The 15,193-nt window shown below is 37.2% G+C and overlaps 1 protein-coding gene across 9 annotated transcripts in view; it reads right to left on the reverse strand.

Annotated features, from left to right (window-relative positions):
* KIF1B (kinesin family member 1B) overlaps positions 1–15,193 on the reverse strand; it is a 151,434-nt gene that overhangs the window by 104,327 nt on the left and 31,914 nt on the right. For all 9 annotated transcript variants that reach the window (XM_019976020.2, XM_070768871.1, XM_070768870.1 and 6 more), the window contains exons 3-8: positions 9,109–9,185; positions 8,085–8,264; positions 5,875–5,940; positions 4,543–4,721; positions 3,857–3,968; positions 644–721 (exon numbers count right to left, since the gene is read on the reverse strand). In XM_019976020.2, coding sequence (XP_019831579.2) covers positions 644–721; positions 3,857–3,968; positions 4,543–4,721; positions 5,875–5,940; positions 8,085–8,264; positions 9,109–9,185 — 692 coding nt within the window. The remainder of the gene's footprint in view (positions 1–643; positions 722–3,856; positions 3,969–4,542; positions 4,722–5,874; positions 5,941–8,084; positions 8,265–9,108; positions 9,186–15,193) is intronic.

Genomic DNA, 15,193 nt, shown 5'->3' on the forward strand with positions numbered 1-15,193 from the left:
TAGCCATATGCTAGCATTATTTTTTTATTTATGACCACAAGTTCTAAAAACCTTCTTTAACCCTCAATTTTTTTTCCTTTCACCTTGTTGACAGGCCAAGACCACATGCCTAACTCACAGTCCTAATTATCATCACGATGTCTGTGCTCGAAAAACTCACAGATGCACCTTCTTTCCACAACTCACTGACGTGCAATTTCTCCTCTTGTTAAGCAAATCTCTAGAAAAGACCATGCTTGTTCTCACATCTGGATTTGTGTACCATTTTCTAATTATTGTCCCTTAGTTCTGTCTAACCAAATTCTAACCATTCCTCAAAATACAATTCAATTTTCATCCTGACTATGAAGTCCTCCTTAACTATTATCATGTAACATATCTTGCACTGAAGTTATAAGTCAGAAGTCAGAAAATTTCTTCTGTCAATGGTTTTGTGGGCCACGCGGCCTCTGCTGCAACTTCTCAACCTATCACTGTAGCACAAAGGCAGCCACAGACAATACATGAACAGACGCAGCTGTGTCCCAAGAAAATTTTATCTATGAAAACAGGCAGTGGGCTGATTTGTCCTGTTGGCCATAGCTTGCTAACCTGTGTCATAGAGCATTTATTGACTAGGCTATTTACTTGGTAAAATAAATACCTTTAATCGAGTCCCTTTGGCACCAGTTGAATCAGCTCGTTCACTTCCTGCTAGATCCACCAAGCTAATTTTACTGACCTGGTAAAGAACATTGAGGCAATTAAAAAATAAGCAAGGGAGAAGCAGAAAACATTTAGAGGCAAGAAATTAAAAGATTAAGGCATAGAGAACACTAAAAAGATTAATTAGGCCTCATATGTGGCACAGGAAGACAAATATACAGCAGTCAATTTAAGCAGCATGCAAAACAAGTTCACAGCAATTATCTTGGTTTAAAAGAATTTCAGAATAAACATATCTTAAAATGCTATTTCATAAAAATACATAAAACTCATTAACCCATTAAGTGACATATTAAAAATGAAGCTTTAGCAACTGAAATTCTCACACTGTTGATGGGAATGCAAAATGATATGATCACTTTGAAAGCAGTTTGGCAGAGTCTTAAGAATCTGAACAAAAACTGACCGTAAGACTCAACCATTCTACGAGTTATTTACCATGAAAAACAAAAAACAAGCACACACACAAAGACTTTCATGTACACAAGTGTTTATGGCATCTTCATTTGTAATGATAAAAAACTGGAAACAATTTAATGCCCATTAACAGATGAATTAATGAGCAAACTGTGAGATATCTACACAATGGAATACTAATCAGTCATGGAAATGAGTGAACTATTGATACATACAACAACACGGATGAATCGCAAAACCATTATGCTAAGTTGAAAGAAGCCAGGCTGAAAATAATACATACCATATAATTCTGTTTATATAAAACTCTGGAAAATGTAAACTAATCTATAGTGACAAAAAGCCAATCAGAGATGGCCTGAGGATGAGGGTGGAAGAGATTACAAAGGAGCATGAGGCAACTCTTTAGGATAACAGAAATCCTCATTATCTGAACTGTGGTACCAGTTTTGCAGGTGTACAGTAGCCCCCTTCTTATATTTCATTTCCCTTCCCATGGTTTCAGTTATCCATGGTCAACTACGTGAAAGTCGCTTAGTCGTGTCCGACTCTTTGCTACCCCATAGATTATATACTCCATGGAATTCTCCAGATCAGAACACTGGAGTGGGTAGGGTAGCCTTTCCCTTCTTCAGGGGATCTTCCCAACCCAGGGATTGAACCCAGGTCCTCCTTATTGCAGGCAGATTCTTTACCAGATGAGCCACAAGGGAAGCCCAAGAATACTCGAGTAGGTAGCCTATCGCTTCTCTAGTAGATCTTTGGTAAGTATTAAATGGAAAATTCCCAAAACAAACAATTCATAGGTTTTCAGTTGTGTGTAATTTTAAGTAGCATGAAGAAATCTCACTCCATCCCCGTCCATGCCCAGGATGCAATCACCCCTTTATCCAGCATGTCCCACTAATCAGTACCTTAGTAGCCATCTCAGTTACCAGATTAGCTCTTGGGGTATTACAGTTCTGGTGTTCAAGTGACCCTTATTTTAATAATGGTCCCAAAACACAAAAGCAGTAATACTTATAATCCAGGTATGTCAAAAAGAAGCCTGTGACATATAAATACAGAGCTTCTCTTAAGTGTACACTGAGGTTGCTACTATCTACGGTAGCAATGAATCTTCTATTCATGAAATTGTGAAGAGGGAAAAAGAAATTCCTGTTAGTTTTCACTGCTGAACTTCAGGTTGCAAAAGTTATGCCCACAGTGTGTGATAACTGCTTCGTTAAGAGGGAAAAGGCACTAAGCTTGTACAAAAAGATATTTTGAGAGTCAGAGAGACAAACATTTACATATCAATATCACAGTATATTGTTATAATTGTCCTATTTTTATTATTGCTGTTGTTAATCTCTTAATGTCCCTAATTTATAAATTAAACTTTATCACAGGTATACATATATGAGAAAAAAACAATATATATAAGGGTTTTGATACTATCTGCAGTTGCTGGCATCCACTGAGGGTCATGGAAAGTATCCCCTGCAGATGGGGGGAGGAGGAGTTTACTATATACATATTTGATCCAGTTTTATACTCCAAATATGTGTGGTTTATTATACTTCAATAATACCTCAATAAAGTTGTTTTTTAAAAAATGCTTTGGGAAAGTATCCAAAATGGATTATCAAGGAAGTTATGGTTATGGGGTTAATATCATTATTGTTGTAGAGATGACATCATGGAAGAAAAGAAAAAATGCTTTCACACAGGATGTTCCTTGGTGCCATTCAGACAATACTACTAAATTACGTTAATACAGAACCTCTGGCTAAGCAGTGTTAAGCTATTTGATTACTTATATGAAGAGTATATTTAAAAAAAATAATCTTCAGCTAAAAACAAACAAGTCATCAAGTAAAAGGTGATTTTAGTTTTTAATGATATTGGCATCACAAAGTTCTCAGGCAAGATCTTTCACAAGAGCCAGTATAATAATTAACTTCAGATTTAAAAATCCAGCTGCATGCTACTTAGGAAAGTAGGCAGAATAGAAGTCAACATAAGTTTATTAGTAATGCCAATAAAATTAACATTTATTAAATGGCTATGCTGTGTCAGGCATTAGATACATGCACTTAACCTATATTAATATTTACTCCTCCTTACCAATCCTATGAAGTTAAGAGAAACTGAGGCGCAAAGAGTTTAAGTGACTTGCCCAACATAACACTGCTAAAAAATGGAAGAGCCAAGATCTAAAGCAAGCAATTTAATTCCAATCTACTATATTCAGCCAACCACTGTAGAAAATGAGAAATTAACAAGCACAGGCATTTGAAGAACACCAAAAATGCTGTGTAGTTATTTTTATCCCCCAAAATTAAACACATCTTGTTTGCTTAAACAGTTTAATTCCACAGTAATATTATCAGAGCTCAAAAAAGTAAAATACATATACTAAAGATGTTAGTAAGGTAATTGAGAGGTTCCAATCAACAAACAAAGGAAGGATTTTCTTCCCTTCAGAATTGCTTAACCCTCTTGCATGGAGTAGTTTTTGAGACTCAAGTGTCTTGGTTTGTTTCTTATTTTCTACCTTGCAATTTCACTTAAAAACCCACACTCAGAACTGGTATAGAGTGGAATATAAATGACAAGCATAAAGTATAAGATACCCTCCATTAAGTAAAAGGGCACTTTCTTCCCTTCCACAAAATCCAAAGGTAGCAAGAGAGGCTTACGGAAATCTCCATTCCACACAACTCAAGCCCAGACACTGATGTTCTCCTACCTTCTCAGTGGAAAGGTTGGTCTCAGTATCATGTTTCTTCTGGGTGAAGACAATGGTAAACACAGCGTGGGAACGGCTACTTGTTTCATTCATGTTGGTAGCTGCCACTGTCCTAAAAAATATAAAGGTGATCACATGATAATAGAATACTTAGATGAATGTTAAAATGACAGCAGCCTCCAAATTATAAGCGTAACAATCACAAGCAACAGCTTTAAACTTCTTCATATTATAAGACTGCCATTTCCACAAAACTGCTCTGAATACTTTGTGATCCTATCAAGCTACCTCCAACTTCAAAGGCACCCCATCAGAATCATTTTTCATACTCCAGCTCTATCTTTAGAAAGCACCGAGGCATCTGATTTTTATTGTTAATTAAGTGCTCAATTATTCCAGAATCAATTACTACCATAGGCATGTGATGACCAACATTTTACCATGACTTGATCAAAACCTAACAGCAGAACTGAACCAAAGTTCTGATTTGGATCAGTAGCGTGCTGTCTGGATAAGAACACCAAATATGCTGAGACCACTGTTTTTCCAGCACAGCCAAAGGATCAGAGCACTCCACGGTAAAAGCAACTTCCACAGCTATAAATGAGGTTTCAAACCCTTAACCAGGAACTAAGGGACTCAAAATGTACCAAAAACCTCGATCATGAGTCTGTTTCCTCCCATACCTGGCTTTGTTCCCAGCGTCCATGAGGTCAGCAATGTCTGTGTAGGAAGTGACTGCCAACTTTGACAGGTCCTCCACATAAGGGCCAAGAAGGGGATGTTCACGCACACGCAGATGACCCTTGTTTTTGGGATTCAGCAAGTCTCGTACTCTTTCACAGTAAATTTCCATGTAGCTCACCTAAGAATATGTTATTAAAGTGATTTAGAGGACTTGGAAAAAGAAATCCTATACATTAAAAAGTTTAAATCTTTTTATTTTTGCATCTTTTATTAAAAGCTCTACAATTTGAGATCAACAGCCTTTACAGTGTGAAATGCCATAGTTCCAGTCCCTTTCATTCTCTTACCAGTAGCACAGATATAACTGAGTACTGGTGGTAAAGGATCTTCCCAACTCAGGGATTGAACCTATGTCTCTTGCATCTCCTGCATTGGCAGGCGGATTCTTTACTACTAGTATCACTTGCAAAGCCCTTTTAGTAATCAATTATTAGGGCTTCCCGGGTGGCTCAGTGGTAAAGAATCCGCCTGCCGATGCAGGAGATGCAGGTTTGATCCCTGGGTTGGGAAGATCCCCTGGAGAAGGAAATGGCAACCCACTCCAATATTCTTGCCTGGGAGATCCCAGGAACAGAGGAGACTGGTAGGCTACATATAGTCCATGGGGTCACAAAAGAGTCAGACACAACTTAGTGACTAAACAACAACAAATCAGTTATTCACGGGGCTTTTTTTCTAATGTATGATGTTGTCAATAACTGAGGATTAAAATTACTCCAAAAGCTTGAAAATAAGATTTCTAGTAGTATTAAAACTTAGTCAAAAAGATACCCTGGAAAGAAAATTTCCAGCCAAAAGAAATCTAAGTGACAAAGCACTGAGGTAGAAATGTTCCTGGTGTGTTCCAGAAATGGCTGAAGCAGAGTGAACAAGGGAGAGATAACAGGAGAGGGGGTAGGGGTCCCACCAATGTAAAGAAAAACAAAATATCAACCAGGGATCCATCCTATGCTCCAAAAAGGCCTGTGAACTCTGCATAATATGAAAGAAAATGGCATCCTCTTCTACTACCTATAAGTTTGAAAATTTCAATCATATTGTCATGCTCCCTACCCTTTGAGTTTAAACTATACCATAAGCCACAGACTTTTGAACAAAGATTTATTTGCAACATTCTTCATATTAACCATAACTTTAGAAATAGCCTCAAAGTACAGAAGTGGGGAAATAGTTAAGTGATCTATAGCTCTGTCATAATTTGGAACTATTTAAAAGTAGCATTTGAGGGAATGGAGCACCAAGGACTGTTTTTAACCCACAGCTGTACGCACCTCTACAGAGTAAGACATTTCTTCGTTACAGTTGTCATTGATTTTCTCAAAAAGCTCTTCACATAACTATAGGAGCAGAACGAAAGGCATAAGTCAGAACTTACCCATGAGTGCTAAAGGAATTAGCAAGATTTTTTTTTCTCTTTTTCAAAATGTTAATGGCATCAACATCAAGGGTAAATGCTTTGAATGAAATAAAAGGAAAGTTTGGAATACATTCCTCTCAGCTAATCTCTATTTTCCCTCAACAATATCACCTCAACGTTCCCTTAGAAAGAAAGCCACATTTAGGTGAAGAGAATTGTCTCTTCTATTGTTATGTCATTGATTTCACTTCATGGGAATGCAACTCTTCATATCATACTAGAATTAACTGTGACTCTACCATGAGTATTATAACTGTAGAAGTAAAACTATTATTAAACTAATTTCCACACTTATTTATCATGATATATAAATTTTATTATATATTATCAGTTACTATATATATTGTAAATTTATACATACACACATACAGGTATAGGGAAAACACACACTATTTGAAGGAAGTAAATGAAGGTATTTTCAAGAAGAGTTTTGACTCTATAATTTCTCCCCTTTACCTCTGCCTTAAGATTCCAACCCCTCTTATGAGAGGCCAATCCATTAACACAGTGACATTTCTGGTGGAATACATTAATTTTTCTAGATCAGGAAAATTATAAAATTTTAATCTCCCTATCCTTTAATTTACTTAAAATATGTGATGCTTTAAATAAGAATAATTAATAAAAATCCACTGAATTTTCATTTGCTATATGCTTCATATTAAAGCAGTCACATACCTTTGAAAAATGAGCTATATGTTCATGATTCTCTAGAAGTTCAAATAGAACTTAAAATGTATTACAAGTGTCAGTTTCTAGAACTGAACAATCTTTTTAAAAATTCATGCTTTGGCATTAAAATATTCCAAAATTTTATCAGGAAAAGAGATGCATATGTAACCATGCAAGAATTACATTAACAAACAAAAGAGAAGGAGAAACTAAGTGTGGTAATGGGATAAAATAAATGACTCATGTTACTTGCTATAATCTACGAACGATTATTTTACTGCTGAAAAAGTTATTACATAGAAGTAAAAGCAAAGACTCCAGAACTACCCTGCCTCCTCGTGGATCCTAGATCTGCCATGTACAGGTGACATGCTCTCTCCGTGCCTCAGTTCCCTCATCTGTAAATGAGGGAAACAAGGGCACCAACCTCTCAAGGGTCACATGAAGAGGATCAGATGAGCTAAGAATCGTAAAGAATTTAGACCTGTGCCTGGCACGTGATGAGTGCTCATAATGTTTTCTTTAACTAGTATTATAATTATTACCATTACTATACATAAAGAACAATTTCCAAACATATGTCTTAATTCAGACATATACTTTTTACAGAAAAAAGTATGCTAGTATTTTCAATTTTTTCTGAAAATGTCCTAATCTTTTTTAATAATTTCAATTATATAGCTGAATTTAAAAGTATAAATCCAATAAATCCTTTCCAAAAAGTAGCTATTTCTCCTTATGTATTTTATTTTTGGAATACAGCAATGGCCACGCTAGGCCTACAGTAAAAGGACATATTAAAATTAATTCAAAATATCACTAATAAAAGCAAACCATATTCCTGTTATTAGCAAAAGAAGTTCCTTCTAAATATACCTATGTAACAACTTTTCTCAGTTCCCAAACAAAATACAAAATCAAGACTAACTGCTCTTTAAAAAAATATCAGACTGTTCAAAGTTTAAGTGATAGAATTAATTTAATAACATAAAAGAGAAGGCAATCAAAAAACAAAAAGAGTCATATTCCTAAGAAGTGATCTGGGTGCTCATAATGTTAAGAAACATGAACTGGGGAAAAATATCAGACCAACAACACTCACTAAGCGTTCCTAGGATTCGGAAAAGAACGTGGCACCTACCATCACGTTTAAAAGCTGATAACATTGTTCAAAAGATAAAGTAACATGATGTTGGATATAAAGACAGACTGAATACATATCAGTCTTTTCCATCAGGCTGTGAGCTCCTCTGAAGGAAAGGGACCGGTGATTTACCTTTATGCCCTGCATACGATAGTCCCTGAGTAAATTTTTGCTAAATAAAAACTGTTAAAGTAATTAAGGATTAAGAGTAATAATGAACAGAAGTTTTTTGTTGCTGTGTTTTTCACCTGTGGAATGATGCCAGCCTGGCTTTCTTCTTGTTTACCCATCATTGTATAAGACTTTCCAGCACCAGTCTGCCCATAGGCAAAAATACAGACATTATATCCCTCAAAGGCATGTAAGAGCATTTCCTTTCCAATATCATTGTATACACGGTTTTGAGATGCAAAACAGGGATCTTCGGGCTGTAAAAGGAAAAATAAATGGCATTCATTCATACTTTTTCCTATGCTTATTAATTACTTCTATAATAAACAAGTGTTTCAAATCAGAATAGTGCCCACTATATATAGTTTATTTTTCTCATTAAACACACACACACACAGGTACTAGAGACATTCAGGCCACCCATACATAAAAATATTTACATGAAATTATCTGACATCATTACATTTCATTTTCCATAACCCTGAAAGTATCACTCTTCCATTCATAGGGAGCTCCAAGAAAATTTTCTTAAGTGGGAAATGCGACTAGAAAATCAAAGATCAAGTCCACATATAAAAATACTTCTTTGGGGACTTCCCTGGCAGTCTAGTAGTTAAGACTGCGTTCGTTTGCAATGCAGCAGAACATGGGTTTGATCCCTGGTTGGGGAAGAGCCCACGTGCCAAATGCAACAAACTGCAACAAATGCATCCCACATGCAACAACTAATTCTTTGAACTCCCTCCATGTAGTGCCTTTATTTCTCAATAAACACAGCTTTTGGAGAATGTTTTCCAGTCCCTTTAACATACTCTTCCCTTGGCAATTAGGCTTTGCAGTAGTTTAAAACATCTCCTACTCTAATGCAAAACAGGAAAAAAAAAAAAGTGTGTAATAGAGACACAGAAGCAAACTTTAGGAACAATCACTAGAAGCCAGCAAGATTTGGGGTCCTGTAATTAGTAAGGGCACACTGCAAAAGGTCCTACTCTTCATTTGCCTAGATGTTGGTAATCTCTGCTTCCCCTGTAGACCCGCAGGCTCCTTCAAACCATTTAAAACCCACAACGTTCTACTACACTGCACCAGGGCTACACTCACCGAGGTGTGAGACCAGTAGGAGTAGTCAAAGCTGAAAGACTTTGGAGCTTCCTTTGGGTTCTTTGGGTTAATAATACCTGCAGGAGGAAAACGTTTTGATTTTATAAGTCACTCAATTAAATGTTAGTTCAACATGATATTATGCAATAAGCTCAAAATATTCAAATCAGTAAACTCATACAAATGAATCTCAATAGGGCAACTGAAAAATAAAATCAATCAAATTTTTAATAGATAGGGTCTATATATAGAACTCAAAAAAAAAAAAAATCAGACCAACATTTACAAGATGTCACCAGGATTTACAAGAGAGCTTGGTATATAGTAGGTATTCAGTAAATATTCTGTGACTGAATCTAGGTAAGTTAGAAGAAAAGAAATCTGGAAATGGGCCATGGGACCATTTCAAGGTACTTCTTTAAGGCTTGAAATATATCAACACATTAAAAATAAAATATAGAAAAATTACTGAATTAATCCAACCACTTCTTGAAACAAACTCTTTTTAAAGATCTTATCTATTTAAGAAAAGCATTTAGTAAGGAAGCATTCATTGGAAGGATAGTTTTATTTCTGAAATCACTGTTTACATCAAAAGTGATTTCTTGGGTAATTAGTCCAGTTACATACTTCAGGGACTAGACTGAATACTGAGGCTTGGCCTCCCTTCTTCCTTCACATACACAAAGCTTTACTACCTCATATTTCACATGGAATAGAATCTTTGTAACATGTGGCCATGAAGTCGCCTCAAAGACCAGGCATCTCAACCAATCCACTTCTCTAAGGCAGGGCCACATCCCAAGCTATCAGTGAGATCAGGATTAAAAAATAAATCTGTTCCCCAGGCAGCTGCTGCTTGGGACACAAATAGCAACAGTTGCTACGGTGCTTAGTTCTCTCTCACTGGATTCCACAGGGTATGGCCACACTTATGTTCCAACCTCAAATGCTGACAGAGGATTAATAAGGCTCACAGCACATAATCATGTGACAAGGAGACATGGTTCTAGAAAGAACATCTCCCCCACACACAAATGGTAATCTAAGCAAAGAAGTATGTTTCTAAACAAAAGCCCTACCTGCAAGACTTAAATAGCAGCCAGCGTTCATGGAGCACTTAATCTGGCTATAAGTACTTTCTATGCACAGACCTATTTAATCCTCCCAATTACTTAATAAGGCAGATGCTTTATTATCTCCATTTATAAAGAAACCATCACAAAGAGGTTAAGGAAAACCCAAGGCTACAGGGCTAGCTAGTGGCAATTCAGGATGTGAATCTGGGAAGTCCAGCTCCTGAGCCCAGACACCCACCACTCAAATACTCCGCACATGCAGCGATCACCAAGGAAAACACAGTAAGCCCCTTCTACACATGTGATTATGCATGTGCATGTACATTTATGACCACCTCAGACCCAAACCGTATAGGCATTGTTCAGAACTCTCCTCATCCATATGAAACAAGGAACTATGAGAATTACAGTTCCTAAAAGATGAAAGACCACACAGAAACTCTACCAAGAAAACGGAAATTAGCATCAGACTTGGTGAACCAGATTCCAGGTTTCAGTGGCTCAGCAAAAAGGAAAATCACAAGATACAGGAAATGACCTATGAAGTAGTCGTCACTACTCAAAACCATGGTGAACACCTGCTGTCATAAAACTTTAAGCCATATCTTATCCACTCTTAGGCTACTCACCGGCAGCACCAAGCTGCCAAGGACAACTTAAGAAAGGGCAAATGTGCCAATCCTGCCCCTTTGCTCTCCTTTCTCTAGTAAAGCAAAGAAAAACTACTCCAGCGAGTAATTTCCTTGAATCACACAAAATCCTTTCCTCTTCCTTAACAGACCCTTCTCCCTGATCTTTGGAACTTCTGAAACTAATAAATATTCCTAACTTCCAGCTTCAAAATCAAGCTGTTTTTTATTTTTATCTATTTTTTTGCTTTCCAGCTATTATGTATTCCACTCAGCACACAGATGCATGAATTTATTTAACAAACTTTGGCGGGGGTGGGGGCACATTTGCTGTGTATTGTGTTTGGTATACAAAGAAAGATAAGAAAGATACACCTTTTCTTTTTCAAATTTCTACTGAATGTTTATATTTTATTGAAGTAATACTGGCTTACAACATTAGATTAAGTTCATGTGTACAACATTTTATTTCTACTTCTGAATACATCAAACTACCTCTTAAATAACTGCCTTATTATTAACAAAAGTATCTTTACTTGAACATAAATAAATAAAAACAGAATTTTAAAGAGCCATTTATGTTAACAGTTATGTCAAACAAGATGAAATTTACCCACAATATTTTAAAATTTTTAATTGCTAAATGAAATAAGACACCTTGGAAAAATGCAAAATTTAATGTTCTTGTTACCTGTTGTGGGGGGAATGTAGGCACACTCAGAAGGCATAGGTTATTTCCATATATTAGAATGGGAAGCAGTTATATTTACATATATATTATATATATATTATCTTGAATATATTAAATATTTACTAGCAAAAAATTTTAAGACTCTATAACTCTGTAAAGAGAAAAAACTGTGATAAAGATAAAATATTAATGACAGCACTTGAGCTCACGGACAATGAATTCACATTTTGAAAGGACGTGCCAGAGGATTTTTCTTTCTGAAGAGCTAAACTCTAACTCACTTCAAGTCGACTAAGAAACAGGATGTCTCCAAGCATTAATAAAAGAGGGGAGAGAGGAGAGTGTACATGTGTAAAGGATATAGGACTTGTAATCAGAGGACCAACATCAGTAAGAACAAGAAATATTTTTAGATTTTCTTACGACCTTGGGTGTTGTTACACTTTCGTATCCTCTCTAAAACTGAGGTAATACCTAGTTCACAGGATTAAATGAGGAAAGCACTACACAAATGCTAATTTTCAAAATTAGGTATTTTATCTTGTTTTAAATTCCCTCAATGGGTATGATAACCCATATTCTATGAGAAAAGTTTACTGGTAAAATAAGCTAATGCATAATACAAGAATTCAACTTCTTGGCAAGAGTCAATGAATCAATACTATATTGGAGTCCTTGAGACGTGACATCGAATCTCTGGTGCTCCTTCCCCATTAAAAATCCCTTCAGTACATGGACCATGTCTTATGGATCCTCTGTGCTGCCCTACATCAAGCAGGCACTCAGATGAACGTCCTCCACGGGTCACATATAATTTTAATTTCATTGTATCCTGTACCATTTTCATGAAAAACAACAAAAAAGAAAAACCAAAACAGTATATACCTATGCAGTATACATGTAAAATACATGTATACAGTATTTTAAAATACAGTAGTTAAAAAAAAAATTAATAAATTTTATCAACTTTCACCAAATAGACAGAGAACTCTATCACTGAAAAGACTGGGCAATATTTAAAACAGTGATTCTTGTATCAAAGTCAAATGAGCCAAAACACAGTGTGCAGGGCTTTTAATTTGTCTCTCATTCTTGGGCTCCAAAAACACTGCAAATGATGACTGCAGCCATGAAATTAAAGGACATTTGCTCCTTGGAAGAAAGCTATGACAAACCTGGGCAGCATATTAAAAAGCAGAGACATTACTTTGCCGACAAAGGTCCATCTAGTCAAAGCTATGGTTTTTCTAGTAGTCATGTATGGATGTGAGAGTTGGACCATAAAGAAAGCTGAGCACCAAAGAATTGATGCTTTGGAACTGTGGTGTTGGAGAAGACTCTTGAGAGTCCCTTGGACTGCAAGGAGATCTGACTGGTCAATCTTAAAGGAAATCGGTCCTGAATATTCACTGGAAGGACTGACACTGAAACTCCAATACTTTGGCCACCTGATGTGAAGAGCTGACTCATTGGAAAAGACCCTGATGCTGGAAAAGACTGAAGGCAGGAGAAGGGGACAACAAAAGATGAGATGGTTGTATGGCATAACCGACTCAATGGACATGAGTTTGAACAAACTCTGGGAGTTGGTGATGGACAGGGAAGTCTGGTGTGCTGCAGTCCTTGGGGTTGGAAAGAGTCTGACACGACTGAGCAACTGAACTGAACTAAAAGCATTCACATGTGAGTGGAACTATAGCAATTAATGAATACGTTCAACATTTAAACCATATCTTCATCAATGCAAAAGGTACTACAAATATAGTATGCCTCCCAGGGTCAAGTGTCATCAGTGTACAGGCTTTCTCTAGGATAAATCAATTCTTCTTCTTCAAGGAAAGGATTCCTGGTATATTTTGAGGATGGGAGTTAAACGTAATTCTATTTTATGAAGTGCTGCACTATACTTCATGGTGCTTTCTTTCATATAAAATTATTTCACACAGCTTTTCAAGACTCCTTCTACACCCGAGGCCTCCTCTTCTATCAAGATTTCTCTAGACACACTGTGTACTCCAGATCTGGACCCACCTCCACTAGCAATTTCCTGTAGACTATCATGGAATCACTTATGACTTTTTTCTCTCACTCTCCACATCTCATCTATGTTGTCAGTTCTATTTTGAAAATGTACTGAGAATCCCACAACTTGTCACCACCACCTTTATCACCATCCTGGTGCAAGCCACCTTCTCTCCCACCTGGATGCAACACCTCCTAACTGGGCTCCCCACTATCCTTTGGGCCTCTGAAAAGGCTCATCTCCACGCTGCAGGTAATGATCCTTCTCAGACGCAATCCAGACCAGCTCTAAGATGAGCCTCCAGGGAACCCTCCAATCGTACATTGAACAAAACTCCACTCCCTCCGCAACCCCTCTCCAAAGAGGCACCCTTCACTCCAGTCCCACTGGCCTTCTTACTAGACACACATTCGCATCTCAGGGTCTCCATACTTACTACTCTGCAGGAATGCTTTCTCCCTGGTATCTGACCAGCACACGCCCCCAATTTCACACAGGTCTCCAACTGAACATCATTTTATCACAAGGCCCTTTTCTGATTATCCAATTTAAATCAGCATTCACTTCACTCTCCATCCTCTTACCCTGCCTGATTTTTCTTCATTGCTCTCATAAGTACCTGACTTATTATATGAGTCACTGAGGTGAAAGTAAGTTCCATGAGACTAGAATTTCTGTTTCATTCACTGCTCTACTCTCTAGTACCAGGAACGTGCCTTACACATGGTAGATACTCAACATATACCAAAGAGCCAATGAATTCGTTAGTTTTATCTTTCCTTATAGATTGTCACTTCTTTGTGGCTGGAAACCATGACTCCTCTTTCTATATCACTCACAGTGCTGACTTGGTAAGTAGGTGATGCTTATGTGTGAACTGGAAGGTAGCTCTCTCAACACCACTTACTTCCTGAGTCTTCTCCCTGAGTAGCCAACGTGTTCAGCTTCTGGCAAGAATCATTAATCTCTGGGAAGGAGGTATCTAAATTTCAACCCAGATAACAGAATACAGTTTCTAGGAAACAGCAGTAGTAGGTAAACCAGGAACAAGAGGAAAAATGACCAGGTTTTAAATAGTATAGGCATAAGAAGAATTACTGATGGAGGACAGCAGGAAGGGCAAGGATAACGGACAGTCATATGTTGGAGGCACAAGGGTGGAATGGGTATTGAAAAACCCTCTTCTTCCTCAGGTCTTCAGAACTGTTTCTTCAGTGGTTTTGTGATTAAAAAAAAAAAAAAAAAACCTGCTGCCAAGCAGGAGACACAGGTTTGATCCCTGAGTCAGGAGGATTCCCTGCAGAAGGAAATGACGATTCCAGTATTCTTGCCTGGAAATGCCATGAACAGAGAAGTGTGGCAGGCTACAGTCCATGGGGTTGCAAAAGAGACAGACACCACTTAGCGACTAAACAACAACACAACAGCTTACAGTTTGTATTTCACAGGAAATTCAGAATCTCATGGCAGACAGAGGTATCTTACCATTGAAATCTATTGCTGCAGGATTTTCTCCTATGGTCTAGACATGATAAGCTTGCTTTGCGTGAGACTTCTTATGTAGGTATGAAGCACATTCTTGATCTCACACACAAGGCACACACCCTAGAGGCACTGCCCTATCATAAACACTAGAAGATGTAAATAAATGCCAAGTACTCAG

This window comes from Bos indicus, chromosome 16, assembly GCF_029378745.1.
Source record: "Bos indicus isolate NIAB-ARS_2022 breed Sahiwal x Tharparkar chromosome 16, NIAB-ARS_B.indTharparkar_mat_pri_1.0, whole genome shotgun sequence".
NCBI classification, from domain to species: domain Eukaryota; kingdom Metazoa; phylum Chordata; class Mammalia; order Artiodactyla; family Bovidae; genus Bos; species Bos indicus.